At 47.3% G+C, this 17027-nt stretch overlaps 6 protein-coding genes across 6 annotated transcripts; 3 read left to right on the top strand and 3 right to left on the bottom strand.

Moving 5' to 3' along the window:
* Positions 1 to 791: 791 nt before the first annotated feature.
* F5147DRAFT_833908 (uncharacterized protein) lies at positions 792 to 2211 on the top strand (the record flags this gene model as incomplete). The annotated part of the gene is made up of 2 exons (XM_041443890.1): positions 792 to 1887; positions 1937 to 2211. The coding sequence occupies one exon, from the start codon at positions 792 to 794 to the stop codon at positions 1857 to 1859; it is 1068 nt and encodes a 355-aa protein (XP_041297103.1). The 3' UTR covers positions 1860 to 1887; positions 1937 to 2211.
* On the top strand, positions 2099 to 3177 carry F5147DRAFT_569143 (peptidase S8/S53 domain-containing protein; the record flags this gene model as incomplete). Its single annotated transcript, XM_041430941.1, has 6 exons — positions 2099 to 2343; positions 2389 to 2464; positions 2522 to 2607; positions 2663 to 2672; positions 2723 to 2974; positions 3031 to 3177. The coding sequence occupies 6 exons, from the start codon at positions 2099 to 2101 to the stop codon at positions 3175 to 3177; spliced, it is 816 nt and encodes a 271-aa protein (XP_041297102.1).
* A 1191-nt stretch (positions 3178 to 4368) lies between these two features.
* Positions 4369 to 6304, bottom strand: F5147DRAFT_379691 (terpenoid synthase). Its single transcript, XM_041429471.1, has 6 exons — positions 5742 to 6304; positions 5647 to 5685; positions 5414 to 5588; positions 5079 to 5361; positions 4763 to 5028; positions 4369 to 4704 (listed from the first exon to the last, which is right to left on the bottom strand). The coding sequence occupies exons 1-6, from the start codon at positions 5911 to 5913 to the stop codon at positions 4539 to 4541; spliced, it is 1101 nt and encodes a 366-aa protein (XP_041297101.1). The 5' UTR covers positions 5914 to 6304; the 3' UTR covers positions 4369 to 4538.
* Positions 6305 to 7705: 1401 nt separating this feature from the next.
* F5147DRAFT_569056 (cytochrome P450) lies at positions 7706 to 9922 on the top strand (the record flags this gene model as incomplete). Its single annotated transcript, XM_041430933.1, has 13 exons — positions 7706 to 7901; positions 7959 to 8088; positions 8141 to 8332; positions 8399 to 8541; positions 8594 to 8706; positions 8761 to 8866; positions 8926 to 8939; positions 8988 to 9177; positions 9230 to 9314; positions 9414 to 9527; positions 9589 to 9602; positions 9655 to 9787; positions 9838 to 9922. The coding sequence occupies 13 exons, from the start codon at positions 7706 to 7708 to the stop codon at positions 9920 to 9922; spliced, it is 1515 nt and encodes a 504-aa protein (XP_041297100.1).
* Positions 9923 to 12177: 2255 nt separating this feature from the next.
* On the bottom strand, positions 12178 to 14599 carry F5147DRAFT_833903 (cytochrome P450). The gene is made up of 14 exons (XM_041443889.1): positions 14273 to 14599; positions 14080 to 14209; positions 13839 to 14027; positions 13621 to 13772; positions 13459 to 13568; positions 13302 to 13407; positions 13229 to 13242; positions 12991 to 13180; positions 12882 to 12938; positions 12804 to 12828; positions 12632 to 12754; positions 12567 to 12580; positions 12385 to 12514; positions 12178 to 12334 (listed from the first exon to the last, which is right to left on the bottom strand). The coding sequence occupies exons 1-14, from the start codon at positions 14466 to 14468 to the stop codon at positions 12250 to 12252; spliced, it is 1521 nt and encodes a 506-aa protein (XP_041297099.1). The 5' UTR covers positions 14469 to 14599; the 3' UTR covers positions 12178 to 12249.
* Positions 14600 to 15250: 651 nt separating this feature from the next.
* On the bottom strand, positions 15251 to 16381 carry F5147DRAFT_743325 (terpenoid synthase; the record flags this gene model as incomplete). Its single annotated transcript, XM_041439597.1, has 5 exons — positions 15251 to 15523; positions 15574 to 15856; positions 15903 to 16077; positions 16136 to 16174; positions 16228 to 16381. 5 exons carry the CDS (start codon positions 16379 to 16381, stop codon positions 15251 to 15253), a joined length of 924 nt encoding a protein of 307 aa, XP_041297098.1.
* Between the last annotated feature and the right edge of the window lie 646 nt (positions 16382 to 17027).

Raw genomic sequence — 17027 nt, 5'->3', positions numbered from 1 at the left:
CGGGAGCTCGTCCACCAGTTCACCAACACCACCAACACCTGTAACACTTATATCGCCAGCACCGTCAGCCCTGCCTTCTTCCGAAGGTTCTCCTCTTACGACAACTCCGGGACTTTTCATCAAGAAAAACAAGAAACAGTCATCGGTAGCATCCGTTACTGACACTGGGAACGGTAACGACGCCAACGGCTCAGACCGCTCGGCATCGCCTGCTTCATCCCGAGTCACTTCTCCCTTACGAAAACCAGTCCCAACCCCAACCCCAGTCCCAGATCCCTCATCTCCAAGAATTTTACCCCCCTACAACCAAGAACGTCTACCGCTTCAGGATGGAAACGCACCTCAGGATTACTCAATATAAGAGACGACCTCCTCATGAGTCTTCTCACAAGCGAAGCAATCGTAGAAAGTCGCGAATGTGAGATCTTAGGGGGGAAGAAGTCGAAGAATTCAAAAAGGTTCGATTTCCATTCATTCACTCGATCTGCGCCTTTGTATTTAATTTAAACAAACTGTTTCTTTAGGAACACCAAATTCTTAAGATTCGGCTCGCTGCAGCACAGAGGAAGCTCAAGTTAGAAACAAAGATACGCGATGCAGCTCTATCTCTTTCAAAAGTAAACACTGCGCACAAAAAAGTGTCACAAGCCACAAACGACCAGCTAGATGCTGCAGAACGCAGAGTCAATGCTGCATAGACTGAACTATGGTGCATTTCAGAACGAGCAAACGAGGTCGAACGAAAACTTTTGGAACATCGTACAGGCGTGCTTGGTTTCTCCGTCGCCAAGATGGAGAGAAAGATGACGCCCAGTGGGGATGCATCGGGTTTGAACACGCCCAATAGGAGTTCGGCCTTTAGCCCCGTTACGACTACCTCTCCACCACTGAAAGCGCGATTCGACGGTGCACACCTATTCGCAGGCCACGCCGATGCACAAATACCCAAAGCTCCACCATCCGTCAATGATGTCGTCGCGCTCGAAGACGAGCTCCGCGCTGCAACTGAAGCCCTCAGCATTGCGAACCAGAAACAAGCTGAGATGGCACGCGAATCATCTCACCTCTGTCTCGAGAAGGAACAGATTGAGACGAAGATGGGTATGCAGCTTCAGACTGCTGAGGAAACTGTCGCTGCGCTAGAGCAAGAGTTTTCGCATCTCGAGGAGCTGAATGCGAAATGTCAAGAATTACTCGAGGAACGTGCGCAGTGGGAAAAGGACAGGACTCAGTTGACTGCAAGGGAAAAGGAGGTGGAGAGGTTGGAGAGGCGGTTGAAGGTCTTAGAGGAGCAGAGCGGCGAAGCAACTGAAATGGAACGCGCACTCTCAGACATGCAGGCAAAGTGCGATGCGGAACTGCAGAAAAAGGATGAGGAGGTCGCGGCGCTGAAGACAGAGCGGGAGGATGCCAAAGAGGAATGGGAGGCGGAGAAAGCTGTGATGGAGGAAGATAAACTTGCAGAGCTTGGTGCCCTCCAGGATGAGCTCGAGGATGCAAGAGAGGAATGGGAGGCGGAGAGAACTGTGTTGGAGGATAACAAATTCACAGAGCGTGGTGCGTTACAGGATGAGCTGGATAATGCGAGGGCTGGTGGTGAAGCACGAGCAGAGTTGGATGAAGCTACCGAGGCACTTCGGACGGTCATGCCACTGCATGGTATCCAGATTTCCCCCGATACGTCCTTGCAGGGTCTACTTGCCTCGGTCGCGTCGCATCTTGAAACGTTAGCAGCTGCGCTGCAGGGGCATAGTGATAAGCATGCACGCCTCGGAGATGAGCTGCGAGTGCATATGGAACGAAACTCTCTCAAAGGATCTGGACGCCGTTCGCCTGGAAAGGGACAACGCACAACTTGAAGTCCAATCCCTTGAGTCACGAGTCAAGGTAACATTCTATTATTTCACAGTATGAAAAGTGCTCATCCCAACCACAGGAACTCATCGATGCCTCGTCAACACCTTCCGAACCTCCAGTCGAATACACAGGCGAAGCAGCGGACATCATCGACATTCTCCAACCCATCTGGAACATCCTCCCCGCGCCCGAACTTCGCGCCTCGAAACTCAACAGCAAATGACACCTCCGAAACCTTTCCATGGATCCTCAGACAATCTCTACCAGTTACGGTGATCATGAACAAACTGTCCCGTACACCTATGCGATCCGTGTTTGCGCTGGTATGGCGTCGTCTCTCGGTGCTCGCGGTGTTTCTTTGTTGTTTGCCTCTAGTGATAGTGGTGTTGGTGATGGCGATACCGACCTTGCCACTCAGTCATGTAAATCCAACGATGGGCGCAATGTCACAGAATTCCTGCCAACATTCCCCTGTTCCTGCCCATAGTGAGGCATATGATCAAGGGGTACAGTGACCAATTTGGACCAAAGCGTGACTGCTGTTGGTGGTACCGTCAACATCCCAGAGACTGCCGTGTCTTTTTCTGGGGGTGGATTCAGCGACTATGTAAGTAATCTCTGCCCCACATGAAAACCTTCTGACCCATGCATTACAATGTATAAGTTTGCTCGTCCTGCGTACCGGGAGGCTGCTGTCTCTGAATACTTAGCGATGCTCGCTCCCGGCACGTTCAAAGGTCTCTATAATTCGTAAGTCACTACAAACTGGCGAACGCACAACGCACAATTGACTCATCATCTCTAGGACCGGACGTGTATGTTGACTCCTCAACTTGCGTAAATCTTATGAAAACCATTTTTCTAGGCATATCTAGACGTGGTAGCACAAGCAGAATACTTCTCTATTATTTATCAAGGTCAGGAGAGTCCAATCGGTGGTACATCCTGTGCTTCGCCCGCCTTTGCCGCATTTGTATCCATGCTGAACGACGTACGCATCAATGCTGGAAAGACTCCTCTCGGCTTTTTGAATCCAATGTTATATTCCACTGGCTACACTGCATTAAATGATATCACCCAAGGGAGCAACCCAGGATGTGGAACTCCGGGCTTCAATGTAGGTCATGTCTGCACGCCTTCAGGTCACATTGCTGATGTGATACCTGTATGCAGGCCACGGTTGGATGGGATCCTGGTGAGTTCATGAAGGCAAACAGAGTTATGACGTGTCTACATGCTGATCATACCTGTAGTCACTGGACACGGCACACCCAACTTCGAAAAATTGAAAGACTTGGTCTTGGCCTTGCCTTAAATTAAATCCACACGAAATCCATTTTGGTAGATAGCATCTACGATGGATGTACGTGCATCGTATACATTCACTCCTGTAGGGTTTTCACCGAATAATTTTATATGAGCGAGCAAAATTATGTACTGCGCAGTTCAAGGCAGTAACTCGGACCGATGCTATATGATGGACAACAAAACAAGGACATCCGGAGCAGCAAAGTGATGTTGTTTTAATCTTTCATCTCCGCATTCTTCTCGAGGTCTTCCCAAGTATTCCTTCAACCGGCACAGAACAACCACTTCCGAAGGAGCGCAAGAGTACAGTTATATGATATAGGCCCATCAGAGCATCTAATCCCTTATTCCGGCGTCCGCGCGATCCATCACCACGATCTACACAAGTCAGTATTTCCAACAGCCCTTATTCCACTCGCAGGCAGGCTGTGTCACTCGTATTGCAGTCCTTGGTGTTGCACCGATAGATATTTCGGACCTCCGAGCATAAGGTTGTCTGTGATCTTCGGCGATGCTTGCGCGTGTCAGCCTGGACTCGGGGCCCGATGATGGTTCCCGTTCCCAAGCTCGTTGAGGCTTCAACGCTGTCCGTCTTAACAGCTCTTAGCAACGGTGAGTCACTAAATGATAATGATTGAGGACGTCCGGGAAACGGTCACTCTGGGGCTTTGGTGGCTGGCCGAGTCCTGGTGGAGATTCGATGGTAGTGAAATAGCACGCGGTCCGGCGGTGTGTGATGATATGGTACGGTCTTGTGATATCGAATACTCGAATTTTGTCTTCTTGAGCCACACTACGTACGAAGAGATCTACAAATAGATTGAATTTCAAAATTTCAAGTATGAACTAATTCAAATTATAATCAATGTCGAGACAGGCAGGAGCATCGAAGACTCGGAGACTCGCATGAGTGGGCGGGAAATATCGATCATGCACAAGGGTGGCAGCAGACACAAGGTGTGGGAGGTGATAGACTAGAACCACGTCGATTTTAATATTGATAGGCCAAAATCGATTTTACACCGCTCACCAGCTTTGTTGCACTTAGTACTAATCACAAAGCTTAAGGCGCAGCACAACTTCGGGTCATATCCACTGTCATGGTAGGGAAGCTGTGCATGTGTCAATGACTCGGTTGTAGTTTGTTTGGCGAGAGCCTCTAATCCAAACAAAATCCTTGAAGCATTGACGTGACTCGAACGGCTCAGAGTTTGACGTGGCACTTCGGTTCAAATAATGCTACTGGTAACTGCAATGGTGCATGCTCAGTCCTGCAGGCCCGTTCGGAAGGACATAACAAACGAGAGGATTCGGAGAGGCAATATCGTGAGACAACATAGGAACATGTAGACGAATGGCAGCTAACAGATGATCTAGGGGAAATGGATTGAAACAAATACAAAAAACCCGCTACTGATCGCAGCGGCAATCAGTATGGTTCTTCGCCACCCACCCAGGATGCTGGCTTTGCTGTGGACCTTTGGCCATAATGGGACGAGCCTACTTTCCTGTATCTCCGTAGCCATTGTGCCAAAATACCTGCAAAATAATTCATCGTAAATGACAATTCAATATATCATTGGGAAATTCTTAGGACCTTTGATCGTCAAAACTCCAGCAATAATTTGCTCGCACCCAGTTCCCTACTCCATCAAGGTACTCCTTGACTAGGATGTCGGTGGAAGGGCCCCATGAAGGGATCTTCGCAAGACCGTTGATAAACCTTGTCTCGAGTTTGGTGTGATAGGCGGCTGCCCACCCCATCGCACTGCCTATGTCGAGGCCAAACTCTACCATGACAACGGTTATCAACGAATTATAGTCGGTCCCGTCTGCTTGTTCTTTATTGTACGAGACCATATCCTATTAAAATCGTCAGCATACTCGAAACCAGGTCTTTAGTACGACTTTACATTGTCGACTGTAATCAAATCTGCAGCACATTCAAGCATATCCACGATGGCGGGATGGCGATACACTTCATCAGGGAGATTCATCTCCATTCCACATAGTGCGAACCAAGGTAACATGCCACCTGACTCCCGTCGGTACTTGAAATGGTCATCGATACCGAGACAATGTCCTTGTTCGCGGTCAATAGCCTCGACAGCTACTGCACGAAGGTATGTCGTAAAGCTATCAATAAAGCGGGGGTAACAAGTCGTGCTTATAGTCCGCATCGCACGAGCCGAACATCTACACAAAATTCAGAATCATGTTCAAACAAGCACTGGCAGAAGGTACTTACTGTCGCATCATTTCTCCAACGATGTATTCACCTTCTGGTCGTATCTTATGAGGATTGTGCAAGGCATCGATGACGATGTCTATTATTCCTTTGGCACCTGCTGCAGTGCTTCTATCGGTGACCTCGTCTACAACGAGTTGCACATCCAGTACTTCGCAACCGACTCGAAGATGTTCTACTCGGCAAGAATAAAGTCAAGGCTCAGTAGTGTGCGCCAGGGGTTGGATACTAACCTCCTGATACAGTGGGATGAGCCAGTGCTACCGCGTAAGCTATAAAACGATACGCGTCAACTATCTTCAGAGGTGACATCGTGAATAGTTCCAACCTAAATCATATTTGTCGAACGCTTTCAATAACTCTGGATCCAAAGTTTCGAAACTACGAAACCAAAAACCAGCTTCGATTTTCACAGCTTCGTAATGAGGGTTGAGTGCGCGAGGCCATGGCCAGTTGGTCATGGTATTCGGGAGGTAAATCGTCTTTGTGCGAGAATCCATGACCTCTTATTTCTGATGATCAGTAACAGAGCTTATGAGTTGTAGGGGGGGCTGAGAATAGATGGCATGTCACATACCGTCCCTTTTATACAATGTGAGGACAGAAATTTGGCCTTACCTGCATTCCACCGCCGCCGATCAGTAAATTGATAAGTCTTCGACGTCACCTCCAACTATTGCAATCGTGGAGAATGTTCTTTGTCAGTTCCAGTTGCAGATAGCCTGAGATAGGGCGCCGGAGCTCGAGCCTGAGGCCTGAGGCCCAGTAAGAATTGGACAGATGCCCTCGCATGGGGTATGACGGAAATCGATGGAATCTGAACAGCTGGCGTATATGAGCGTCGACAAATGGCGCGTTCCGTCGATACTCATCAACAAAACAACACGTAGCGTTACTAGCATATATGATCATATATGGTCTTGTGAAGCTTATATCAGCACGCACGTCTGTTTATCATTATATGGTCTTGCAGTGATCTTGTATGAGTGCAGCAGACTGCAGGTGAATTTCTTGTAATCTCAAGCCAGTGTCACGGAGATTTGCATGGATGCGGGAAGACTGGTGGTTACTTGTATGATGGAGGTAGCAAAGACCGGTAGCGACTTGTATGATAATTAAAAGACTACTGTTGGTTTACATTCGTCGCTGCCGCAAGGTCGAGTCTAAAATCATATTTATCAACTCTCGCTACCAAGTCAGCGCTGCTTACCCATCCTAGTACTTGCAACAATTCAGGAAATCACTGAAATTCAGTGTCGTACAAGACAATCAGTTGCTAGAGCTCTGCGTACCCCTCATACTCATCTACAGCATCATCTTCACCATCCTCCGGTCCCACCTCATCATTGGCCTCCTCAAGACCAGGCTCACCTCCTTCTTCATTAGTCCCTTCTTCTTCCTCATCAATTCCCCCATATCCACATCCATCCATCTGGTGCACGTGAGATATCCTCGATGATGCCGACGGCGACCATGCACAAATGGGTATCTTCGTGTACTTTGAGGACGGGATACAGGAATGACAGGAAGGCTTGAAGATACGGGGGCGGGTGAAGATGCGAGGGCGGGTGAGGGTGAGAATGAGAGGAGGGGTGAAGATACGAGGGCAGGTAAACGTGTGAGGTCGGTGAAGATGCGAGGAGGGGTGAAGATGTGAGGGCGGGTGATTAGAGACGACATTCAGTGTGAGAATCATGTAGGCATGAAACATCGACTTACGTCTCCAGGAGTTGGGTACGCTATTTGGCACAACAGCGCGATAGCCAAATTTACCATCGTCATCGGAGCGTAGGCGACCTGGTAATGTTGCCGCGGCTCCGGCTTATTGCCGGTTTTAGCTGCGGCCCGAGCTATGAAAAGCTGAACCGGCAAATGGTCCCAGCTTATATAATTTACGGCTCAACTATTAGCTGGATTCCATTTATTGCATTGCAGCTATCTGTCTGGTACGAGTCATGTAAACTATGAACAGCCTGCTTGGAACTGGCAAGGCTGGATCAACATTGCAAGGTGCCTCAAGACTTTTCAAAATACACGATTCTGATGGCTTTTGCCCAGCCTGGTGCCCATCTGGCACGACGGAGAGGTTGTCTGCAAGCCGTATTAAGTCTTGGTGAAGTTCGTCAGACTGGTGGTATCTTGCCATGTCTAGAAAGGGCTTGCCAGCTGGCTGCGCCACTTCTGCTGATGGTCCATTGTTCAAGATGAGGCGGGCAGCACCCAAAGAAGCAAGCTGCCGACCTTATATGAAGACGAACCAACATGTCTTGGGTGTGACTATAATCCTTTATCATGCTCTCCACTGCTATTCTCGCTCTAGGGATATCTTGCGTTATTGCCCTGGGTGTCGCTTCGGGTCTCATTCGCAGACGTGTCTACCCTTTACCTCTGCCACCTGGCCCTTGTCCGATACCATTTTTGGGCAACGTGCTACAATTGGACACTAAACGACCTTGGCTCACATATACTACGTGGGGAAAGACATATGGTTGGTAGCAAACCAATGGTTGTTGTATTCAATTTCATACCTGATCGATGATCACAGGAAAAATCATTTACTGCTGCATACTTGGGATCGACTTGATCATCATAAACTCCGAAACCATCGCGAAAGAGTTGCTGGAAAAACGTTCTGCGAATTACTCTGCTCGCCCCGTTATTCGCACCAACGAATTGTATGCATTGCCTGTTTTCATTTAATTTGTTTTTCATCCACTGATGATGCAGAGCTGGACTGGCTTTCGCTACTCCAATGCTTCCGTATGGTGAGACTTTACGACGACATCGTAAGATCTTCCATCAAGTCCTCAAGGCCGAAGTCTCGGTGTTATACCAGGAGATATACTCTCGCCATGCAAATAGACTAGTCATCGATCTTTTACTAGGTGCCACTGATGACCTACAGCACCGCACTGAAGCGTTCGTATCTAATCTACTGGTGTCGTTGTGACGTATGGTCCAGTTGACGATCAATCCTTGTTACAGATACGCGGGCAGCGTAATGGTAGCCGTGACATACGGAGACCTTGCTCACGGCTCATATCTTACCCGCGCGCAAGAACTCATTGATATTACAAAACAGATTGTTACCCCCGAGAAGGCTGCCATGTTCACAGCCTTTCCTTTCCGTGAGTGCCTCTGTCGTCGACATCATTTTGAATGTTTAGCATGAGGTTGCAGTCGAAAAGTTACCGTTTTGGTGCTTCGGTGGAGCACATTCCCAGATGGGACGCAATAGAGAATTATCTCAACAGCTTTTGAATGAGCCCTTTGACGAAGTGAAGGCACAGATGGTACGTTTGCGCACAGTTGTGGATGAAAATCTCGCCTGATCTGTTTGCGTGAAGGCAAATGGCACTGCTTCACACTCATTAATCAGTGACTTTCTCAGCCAACCTCACGATGATGCTGACGAAGATACAATGAAGGCTATTGCGTTGTCAGGATACGTAGGTAAGAGTCTTTATTTACCAGGACATAATTCATCTATTGACGGGAGTTCGGCATCTTAGCTGGCATGGAAACTGTGAGTCGCCACTTAAGCAGTCCTGATTCTTACTTTGATGTCCTGCAGACTGCATCCGTATTGCATATATTCCTGCTGGCTATGGTGCTATATCCTGACGTCCAAGCCCGGGCTCGTGCAGAAATTGATCAGACTGTGAGGCATAATGAAATGCCGTGCCTTGATGACAGGGCGTCCCTGCCCTATATTGATGCCATTCTCTGCGAGGTCATGAGATGGTATCCTGTCGCCCCCCTAGGTTTGTCGGCAGTAATATAGCTTTGTGTTTGCATGACTTACCTCTTGCATAGGATTTGCGCATGCAACTTTAGATGATGATGTGTACGAGGGGTATTTTATACCCAAAGGTTCGAATTGGTATGAGTCAAGGTTGCCGTTGACTCATCTGTAGTTCGATCAGGTACAACAGTAATGGTCAATCAGTGGTATGTCAGGGTAGAGTGCATGCAATGGTTTGAGCTGAACATTGCTCAGGGCACTGTCTCGGGATGAAGACATATTCCCCGATGCATCGCGCTTCGATCCTAGTCGCCATCTAACTGTTGACGGGAAGCTGAAGAGCCCTAGTCGTCAACCATTTTGCCTTCGGTCACGGCAGGTGAATATTCCACACTTGCTATCATTTTAAATCATTCGCTGACTCTTGCAGACGTATTTGTCCTGGTAGGCTGATCAATGATCTGGCAGTGCTGAGAATAACAAATGCCCTTGGTAGGTCGTTGGTTTGCAGAGTACACTATGTGGACTGCAATTGCTGCCATACTCGCTGTCTTGCGCATCGATCATGCCAAAGACTCAAACGGAGACAGGATTGAGGTGAAGCCAAATTTCACCACCGGCGTGGGGATGTAAGTGACCTAGTATGCATCCAATAACCTGCGGGCTAACTCCGTCGAAGTCAGCCTGAACCATTTCACTGCTCTTTTGAAAGCGTGAGCACAGCAAGAGAAGGACAGATCCGAGCAATGATGAATTCTGAGTAGACTTAGTTTATACGATGAACAAGAAAATTGCTTTCGAATACATTGAGAAACTAGATCCGTTTCCAACATCTCGTGACTCGGCGCAACCAGGCTGCATACCAAAGACTTTTCAGGGTAGGTTTCAGTATAAGTAGTAATCTGGCTGAATACCCGCTGTTGAAGACCGTAGTGTGTTCAAGAGGTGTGCAAAATTCGAATATTGGATATACACCCAGAGAAACTTCAAGCCCCTTCCCCCGGAACAATACCTAATGAACGAACACCGGATTTCCCAAGGCTTGCTGGCTAGTTGCGCACTGCTCTCTGCGGGCAGGCCAATCTGCCAATTATACTACAAACAAATGATGTTCGCAAACTTTGGGGAGGCGGAAGCTCGTCTACCAGTTCACCAACACCACCAACACCTACGGTAACACCTATATTGCCAGCACCGTCAACCCTGCCTTCTTCCGAAGGTTCTCCTCTTACGACAACTCCGGGACTTTTCATCAAGAAAAACAAGAAACAGTCATCAGTAGCACTGAGGCTGGGAACGGTAACGACGCCAACGGCTCAGACCGCTCGGCATCGCCTGCTTCATCCCGAGTCACTTCTCCCTTACGAAAACCAGTCCCAACCCCAACCCCAGTCCCAGGTCCCTCATCTCCATTTTCTTTTTGTGTGTTCAGTCATCTAACTACATACAGGGGTCGAAATGTTATCTTCACCACTCGTTCAGCCTGTAGCGCATTCGGGAGACATGGTGAATTTTTCACCATCGTTTAACATGGGGCAAGAGACTAACCGATGGTCAGTTTACCCGTACTGGCAGTTCAGATGAGCTTACAAAGAGACTTGCAAAGCACTCCGCCGCTACTGATCAGTACTCAGTAAGATAAGTCCTTGATCTCCGACTCCTCCTGCGTTAGTGGAGGACTTTGTCGGTTCCGTACTATCGGTAATCTGTAACCGGTCACGGTCTAAGGTGGCAGCTGGATATCTATACATGAAACGGCAGTTATACTTACATTGATTCAAGCATTGTTCTGTTTAGTTTGAATTTGAATTTGAATTTGAATTTGAATTTTTATATTTGGTCAAGATCACGTGTTAGATGCTTCCTCAGGATTAATCTCCGCAATGTCCGCATCAGTGTCCCTGGTTTTCGTCTCCCGCGTTAATAGTGGAGGAGGCTCCATACCATCAGTAATCGGTAACTGGTTACAATCTAAGGTGCTACATAGAGTTGAAACTGTCATTCAACGTTCAGAACGTCCAAGCACTAATGCATAATGGACCTAGTCTCGGGACAAGTATGTCAGACCCCGGGTAAGCGCAGTTAGAAGCTCAAAAAGCTTGGGTAGTTACTAGCCCCACTCAATTCTTATTTTATTACGCAAATAGGTCCCACCGACAGTGTTGGAACGAGTGTGCGCAATGGACACACTGCCGAACTGGATTTTTCCTGAATACAACGCCTACGATCACTGTATCACACCTAATGATGGCGGACCAAAATTTCCTGGAAGTTCTCCGATGTTACCTGGCTATAAGATACACGGTACACGCAAACCATACTAAAGCTTATTGCTCCCTCACGGGCCCTCGGCTAAAGCAAGCATGGCAACGACAATTACATAGCCGATCAGTTCCTCATCCTCATCTTCGGCGGCTGCGATTTTGTAAATAGAAAGAGCTTCGCGAGCCATTGCACTTTTGGCAAGTCGATGACATCCAGACACGACTGGAGTGGGTGTTATTTTTAGCGTGATAGTCTAAAATCCTAATCTAAATACGGTATTAGTCCAAACGCAACGCTGCTCCGAGATCACCAGCGCCGTAAGCATCAAACTTTGACAAGCGGCCACACCGGCGGTTTGGGAGTTTTTCTCTATGCAAGATTTGTTTCCAAATGTCAGTGATAAAGTTTGCTTTCTTATCATGTCAAAATGTATAGTAAGAATGTTGCAAACTGCCGGTGCGTGGGTCTCTTGTTGATCGGCGCTGATAATCACTCAGACCTTCCTCGCTTCCTTCAATCCCTGAAAAAACAAATACCCACATCATGTTCATACTGACAAGACCCCGGACTCTTCCCTAGATGTTTGCTCCTTGTCATTACCACTCGCGTTCAAGTTGCTGACATCTTTGGATGCCGTATTACCATCAATGTACTACTTACTATAATGAAACCTACCCTGAAAAGTCTTCGGTACCTTGTGGTGCCAAGGCTGGTGAACTGATCAACGGTGTGCAGCCTGCTTGCGCCGAGTCACGAGATGTTGGAAACGGATCTAGTTTCTCAATGTATTCGAAAGCAATTATCTTGTTCATCGTACAAACTAAGTCTACTCAGAATTCATCATTGCTCGGATCTGTCCTTCTCTTGCTGTGCTCACGCTTTCAAAAGAGCAGTAAAATGGTTCAGGCTGACTTCGACAAAGTTAGCCCGCAGGTTATTGGATACATACTAAGTCACTTACATCCCCAAGCCGGTGGTGAACTTTGGCTCCTCAATCTTGTCTCCGTTTGAGTATTTTGCATGATTGATGCGCAAGACAGCGAGTATGGTAGCAATCACAGTCCACATACTGTTGTCTGCAAACCAACGACCTACCAAGGGAATTTGTCATTCTCAGCGCTGACAGATCATTGATCAGCCTACCAGGACAAATACGTCTGCAAGAGTCAGTGAATGATTTAAAATGATAGCAAGTGTGGAATATTCACCTGCCGTGACCAAAGGCAAAATGGTTGACGACAGGGCTCTTCAGCTTCCCGTCAACAGTTAGATGGCGACTAGGATCGAAGCGCGATGCATCGGGGAATATGTCTTCATTCCGAGACAGTGCCCTGAGCAATGTTCAGCTCAAACCATTGCATGCACTCTACCCTGACATACCACTGATTGACCATTACTGTTGTACCTGATCGAACTACAGATGAGTCAACGGCAACCTTGACTCATACCAATTCGAACCTTTGGGTATAAAATGCCCCTCGTACACATCATCATCTAAAGTTGCATGCGCAAATCCTATGCAAGAGGTAAGTCATGCAAGCAAAAAGCTATATCACTGCCGACAAACCTAGGGGGGTGATAGGATACCATCTCATGACCTCGCGGAGAATGGCATCAATATAGGGCAGGGACGCCCTGTCATCAAGGCACGGCATTTTATCATGCCTCACAACTTGATCAATTTCTGCACGAGCCCGGACTTGGATGTCAGGAAAGAGCACCATAGCCAGCAGGAATGTCTGCAATACGGTTGCAGTCTGCGGGACATCAAAGTAAGAATCAGGACTGCTCAAGTGGCGACTCACGGTTTCCATGCCAGCTAAGATGCCGAATTCCCGTCAATAGATGAATTCTGTCCTGGTAAATAAAGACTCTTACCCGAGTATACTGACAACGCAATAGCCTTCATTGTATCTTCGTCAGCATCATCGTGAGGTTGGCTGAGAAAGTCACTGATTAATGAGTGCGAAGCAGTGCCATTTGCCTTCACGCAAACAGATCAGGCAAAATTTTCATTACAACTGCGTAAACGTACCACTTGTGCCTTCACGTCGTCGAAGGGCTCATTCAAAAGCTGTTGAGATAATTCTCTACTGCGTTCTATCAGGGAATGTACACCGAAGCACCAAGACGGTAACTTTTCGACTGCAACGTCATGCTAAATATTCAAAATGATGTCGACGACAGAGGCACTCACGAAAAGGAAAGGTTGTGAACATGGCAGCCTTCTCAGGAGTAACAATCTGTTTTACAATACGAACGAGTTCGTGCGCGTCAGTAAGATATGAGCTTTCATTGCCGTGAGCAAGGTGTCCGTATGTCACGGCTACGATTATGCTTCCCGCGTATCTGTCACAAGGATTGATCGTTAGCTGGACCATACATCACAACGACACCAGTGGAATATGTACGAACGCTTCAGCGTAGTGCTGTATGTCAACAGTGCCACCTAAAAGATTGACGACTAGTCTATTTGCATGGCGAGAGTATATCTCGTGGTATGACACCGAGGCTTCGGCCTTGAGGACTTGATGGAAGATCCTGCGATGTTGTCGTAAAGTCTCACCATACGGATACATTGGAGTAAGGAGAGCCACTCCAGCTCTGCGTCATCAGTAGATGAAAAATAAATTGAATGAAGACCGGCAATGCATACTTTTCGTTGGCGTGAAAAACGGGGCGACTAGAGTAATTTGCAGAACGTTTGTCCAGCAAGTCCTGCGCGATGGTTTCGGAGTTTATGATGATCAAGTCGATCCCAAGTACGCGGCAGCGAATGATGTTTCCTATGATTAGGTATGAAATTGAGTACAAGAACTTTGCAAAAAGGCTATTGGCCTGCTACCAACCATATATCTTTCCCCACGCAGTATATGTGAGCCAAGGTCGTTTAGTATCCAATTGTAGCACGTTGCCCAAAAATGGTATCGGACGAGGGCCAGGTGGCAGAGGTAAAGGGTAGACACGTCTACGAATGAGGCCCGAAGCGACACCCAGGGCAATAACGCACGATATCCCTAGAGCGAGAGTAGCAGTGGAGAGCATGGGAAGGGATTATAGTCGCACCCAGACATGTTGGTTGTCTTCATATACTAAGACCGGTAACTTGCTTCTTCGACGAATCTTCGTGTGCTGCCCGCCTTAGCTTAGTGCTAAATGATGGATCATGACGTACACTGACAAAGACGTTCCTCGGTTCCTTATAAGTTATATCTAGATCCATGCGCTGTATTATGTAATAGAGGCTTCCTGACTTCTGTCCGCAATCCCAGATCATCTTAGCTAATCACTTAGTATGTACTAGTATGTAGGATTGTGGGGTGTTCTGTGCTTTCTGCGCTCGATTGCCTAATTGATCTTTTGATTTCAGGGGGCGTGATGTCGCTGAAGATTTTTCCAATCTTTTCTTGTACGTGCGATTGGTGCGTGAGTGCTGTTGCGATACCTAACAGTACCCCACCCTGATCGGGTTGGTCGAAAAAAGCACTCAGTTTTTTTTAGCTAATAGGGCAACGTTCGTTTCAAGCTCAAAGACAAATAAATTCGATAAGAGGAGAAATTTCGGGGCATGGTGCGTAAGTGCTGTTATGATACATAGTACATACATTCCTGTTATTTATTGTAGACAAAGGACATAATAAACGAAAGGAGAGACCCCGTTACTGACTGCGGCGGCAATTGGTGCGATCCTTCGCCAGTGGCTTTCCATTGAACACTTGGCGATAATGGGACAAGCCTAGTTTGCTGTGTCTCCGCAGCCATTGCCAGTGTGCCAAAGTACCTGCAAATTAAATCATCGTAAGTGACAATCCATACCACTGAAATTCTTAGGACCTTTCAACTTCGATACTCCAACAATAATGTCCTCGCACCCAGTTTGCTAGTCCATCAAGGTATTCCTTGACCAGGATATCGGTGGAAGGACCCCATGAAGGAAGATTTGCAAGACCGTTGGTAAATCTTTCCTCGAGTTTAGTGTGATAAGCGGCTGCCCAACCCATCGCACTGCCTATGTCAAGGCCAAGTTCTAGCATGACCGCAGTTATCAGTGAATTGTGGTCGATCCCGCTCGCTTGTTCTTTATTGTACGAGAGCATATCCTGTGAAGGCCGTTAGGATACCGGAAACTAAGTTTTTTGTGTGACTTTACATTATCAACTGTAATCAAATCTGCGGCGCATTCCACTATATCCACGATAGCAGGATGGTAGAATACTTCATCAGGAAGATCGACATCCATTGCACATAGTCCGAGCCAAGGTAATATGCCAGATGTTTCCCGTCGATACTTGAAATTGCCATCGATACTGAGACAACGTCTTTGTTCACGGTCGATGGCCTCGACAGCTACTGCACGAAGGTATGTTGCCAAGCCATCGACAAAGCGGGAATGACAAGTCATGCTCATGGTCTGTACCATACGAGCCGAAGATCTACATAAAATTCAGATGCATCATCAAACAAGCAGGGGGTGCTTACTGTCGCATCATTTCTCCAATGATGTGTTCACCTTTTGGTCTGGTCTTATGCGGATTGTGTGAGGCATCGAGGACGATGTCCACTATTCCTCTGGCGCCCGCTGCAGTGCTTTTATCGGTGGTGTCCTCTATAATTACGGTCATATTCATCATTTCGCAAATGACTTGAAGATGTTCTACATTGCAAGAATAAAATCAAGGGTCAGTCGTGCGCGCCAGGGGTTGAATACGGACCTTTTGACACAGTGGGATAACACAGTGCTACTACGAGAGCTATAAGAATGATACGCGTCAACGATCTTTAGAGGTAGTAACATAGCTCGAACCTGGATCGCACTTGTTGAATTCTTTCAATGTGTCAGGATCCACAGCTTTGAAGCTACGAAACCAAGCCTCAGCTTCAATTTTCACAGCTTCATAATGAGGGCTGATTATGCGAGGCCACGGCCAGTTGGCCATGGTATCTGGGAGGTAAAACATCTTTGGGCGAGTTTCCATGGCCTCCTATTTCTGATGAACAGTGATAGAGCCTATGAACTGCAGGGGGGCTGAGGATAAAAGGCGTGCAGTGTCCCTTTTATACAAAATGTGAGGACAACAATTTATGGAATGCCCCACCTGCGATCCGCATCAGTAAATCGATAAGTCCTTGGTTTCTGTCTCCCGCATTAACACTAGTGGAGGAGTGTCTTGTCAGTTCCGTTATCCATACTATCGGTAACCGGTAACTCACAGTCTAAGCGGTACATTTAGAGTTGAAACTCTCGTCCAACTTTTAAGATTTTACGATCCCTATTTAGTTTAGTCTCGGACAATGTGTTGGTTGCATTCTCGTACGTACGCTATATTGGTTAGTGCTGCGGCAGCCACTTTCGATTCTGATTCCTGAATCTGAATCTCGTGTATCTTGATGTCCATCAATACTTCGCAAATTAATGGAGACTTCCTGACTTCTGTACCTCGTGATCACTTACGAGTATGTAGTGCCTCAGTAGCATAATCGGCCAATGGAAATCGTTCATCGTGCGTAACTCGACCAAAGATTGGTGGGACTCTGAGTAGGTTTCAGGATTCTCTGACGGCCTAAGCTCAGTTAGAAGCTCAAAAGGCTCAGATAGTAACATTC

This window comes from Suillus discolor (assembly GCF_016758755.1).
Source record: "Suillus discolor strain FC423 chromosome Unknown F5147scaffold_7, whole genome shotgun sequence".
Taxonomy (NCBI): Eukaryota; Fungi; Basidiomycota; class Agaricomycetes; order Boletales; family Suillaceae; genus Suillus; species Suillus discolor.
This window is presented reverse-complemented; position numbering and strand designations above follow the sequence as displayed.

Bases quoted from the DNA above. Each gene is read 5' to 3' on its own strand.
- F5147DRAFT_833903 (XM_041443889.1), bottom strand. From the start codon at position 14,468: ATGCTCTCCACTGCTACTCTCGCTCTAGGGATATCGTGCGTTATTGCC. The intron at 14,210-14,272 runs GTTGGTAGCAGG...ACCTAATCATAG, and splicing joins TGCGTGGGGAAAGATATATG to GAAACATCATTCGCTGCCGC. The intron at 12,335-12,384 runs GTAAGTGACTTA...ACTTTGTCGAAG, and splicing joins TTCACCACCGGCTTGGGGAT to TCAGCCTGAACCATTTTACT.
- F5147DRAFT_379691 (XM_041429471.1), bottom strand. From the start codon at position 5,913: ATGGATTCTCGCACAAAGACGATTTACCTCCCGAATACCATGACCAAC. The intron at 5,362-5,413 runs GTAAGTACCTTC...AATTTTGTGTAG, and splicing joins GTTGGAGAAATGATGCGACA to ATGTTCGGCTCGTGCGATGC. The intron at 5,029-5,078 runs GTAAAGTCGTAC...CGATTTTAATAG, and splicing joins ATTTGATTACAGTCGACAAT to GATATGGTCTCGTACAATAA.